The sequence below is a fragment of the Cebus imitator genome, unplaced genomic scaffold (genome assembly GCF_001604975.1).
Source record: "Cebus imitator isolate Cc_AM_T3 unplaced genomic scaffold, Cebus_imitator-1.0 Scaffold316, whole genome shotgun sequence".
NCBI classification, from domain to species: domain Eukaryota; kingdom Metazoa; phylum Chordata; class Mammalia; order Primates; family Cebidae; genus Cebus; species Cebus imitator.
The window spans coordinates 632,686-634,723 of record NW_016107631.1 but is presented as its reverse complement, the minus strand read 5'-3'; the positions used below and the strand labels follow the sequence as shown (position 1 = coordinate 634,723).

At 48.7% G+C, this 2,038-nt stretch overlaps 1 protein-coding gene across 3 annotated transcripts in view; it reads right to left on the bottom strand.

Moving 5' to 3' along the window:
* AHNAK (AHNAK nucleoprotein) overlaps nucleotides 1-2,038 on the bottom strand; it is a 105,791-nt gene that overhangs the window by 51,791 nt on the left and 51,962 nt on the right. For 2 of the 3 annotated variants that reach the window (XM_017503998.1, XM_017503999.1), the window contains exon 5: nucleotides 760-859. In XM_017503998.1, the coding sequence (XP_017359487.1) occupies nucleotides 760-859 (100 nt within the window). Of the gene's footprint in view, nucleotides 1-229; nucleotides 577-759; nucleotides 860-2,038 lie in introns of those variants that run through there. The other variant, XM_037729710.1, reaches the window with a different exon arrangement.

Sequence of the window (2,038 nt, the reverse complement as noted above, 5' to 3'; positions counted from 1 at the left end):
TTCACCATGTTGGCCAGGCTGGTCTCGAACCCCTGACCTCAAGTCATCTGCCCGTCTCAGCCTCCCAAAGTGCTGGGATTACAGGCATGAGCCACCATGCCCAGCCCCTGTTTTCTGTAAACTCTCCTGATTCTTAGATGTTTGCAACTACCTCCAAAAAACAGTTTAGTTTTTGTGCAGGCCAGAAACATGGCTACAGCCCAAATTGAGCTAATGAGCCCCAACGTAGCTCCCTAGGACCCAGGATTTCCATACCTCATAGTCACTCACTTCCCCTCTGGCTCACCCTCCTGTGGGCATCTCCCTCCTAGGAGGCCTGAAAAAACATTTCCTTTAGAGGATAAAAAGGACTTTTTCTAAGCTCTGGTAGATCTTCCACTAGGAGTAGATTCCAACCCTTTAATTCTACGTCTTTAGTTTCTGCTCCACCCTGGCTTCTGGGTTTAATAGGTACTGTCTTAAAAGCACGGGGATATTCCGCAGCAGCCCTCCCTATGAAGAAACCCTTGAGGTTTCTTCTGAAGGAGTCTGGAATCCTTCTGTAGTAAGTGCATGTCCTATGTGTTTCTCGCAAAGCTGAAAGAGCAGAAGGACTTGAATTTCTAGGCCCAGGAGGAAAAGGGGCTGGGCCCCAGGGGTCCTGAGCCATATCCTTCTAGGCGTGGCTTCCACAGCCCAGGCAGGCATGCCCATCTGTATAAAGGGTGTCATTGTCCTAATGAATGTCATCAGCCTTTCAGTCCCCACCACTTCTCTCACCTGCATTTGGGGTGGAGACTGAAACTGCCCCGGCTTGGCTGGTGGCTTCCTTCTGTTTGTTGCGGTCTTTGCATTCCAGTGCTGATGGTTGTGGTGTGTTCTAACAAGGATAAAGATTATCACCTGGTCACTTATCACATCATCCAATCAATGAGCACTTTTCAAATGCCTACTATAGGTGTATAAAACAACAGAGACCCACATTTTCCACCGCCAACACCCAACACATCCCAGCCCAGCTCAGGCTCCACCCTTGCCTGGAATCTCTAGCTGTAGAGAAGATAACAGAGATCTTCAGAAGGCAACTGACCTAACCTGAAGCATAGCCTTTTGTGACAGCCCAGGGAATCTCATGCAAAGGGGACAGTGTTATCTGGGGTTCATCCAACCACCAGACCCAGTCCTTCTCCTCAAGGACTTTGCCGTGACAGAAGGAGAGGATAAGGTACAACTAAACACTGAGGAACAACATGCAAGAAAGGACGGTTTTGTTGTAGGACCAGCATACTCATCGATTACTGTCCCCTGGGGATCTTTGCTCCGTCCAGCATTAAGCTGGATCCTGTGGGGTAGGGGTTCCGATCACTAGACTCAGGTCCACGCAGAGTTCCTGATGCCTTTCATGGTAGCTCTCCAGTCAGAGATCACTACCATCTGTGAGGAAGCAGAGTGTTCCCACCAAGAAGGAGAGCCCACCTGCTCACACTTGTAATCCCAGGGTTTGGTGAGGCCAAGAAGGGCAGATCACCTGAAGTTGGGAGTTCGAGACCAGCCTGACCAACATGGAGAAACCCCATCTCTACTAAAAAATACAAAATTAGCCAGGCATGGTGGTGCATGCATGTAATCCCAGCTACTCGAGAGGCTGAGATGGGAGAATCACCTGATCCCAGGGAAGTTGAGGCTACAGTGAGCTGTGATCACACCACTACACTCCAGCTTGGGTGACGGGGTAAGACCCCCCACAAAAGAAAAGAAAGCGGCAGAGCTGAGATTTGAACCCAGACCACCTGGTTCATAAACCCACACTCTAAATGCTACACCATCCACTCATGTTTCACAGAATATATTAGGAAATATGAAAGAAGGAAAAAAACCCAAGCCAAAGTTGCCACTATAGTCAAGCTAAGAAGTTATCCTATGGAAAGCATGACTTTTAGCTAAATATGTAGATAACCTCACAGTGTCCTGTTGTAATTCACTGCCAAAACTAAAGTGCTTTAGAAATAACAGTAGGCGGGGCGCGGTGGCTCACGCCTGTAATCCCAGCACTTTGGGA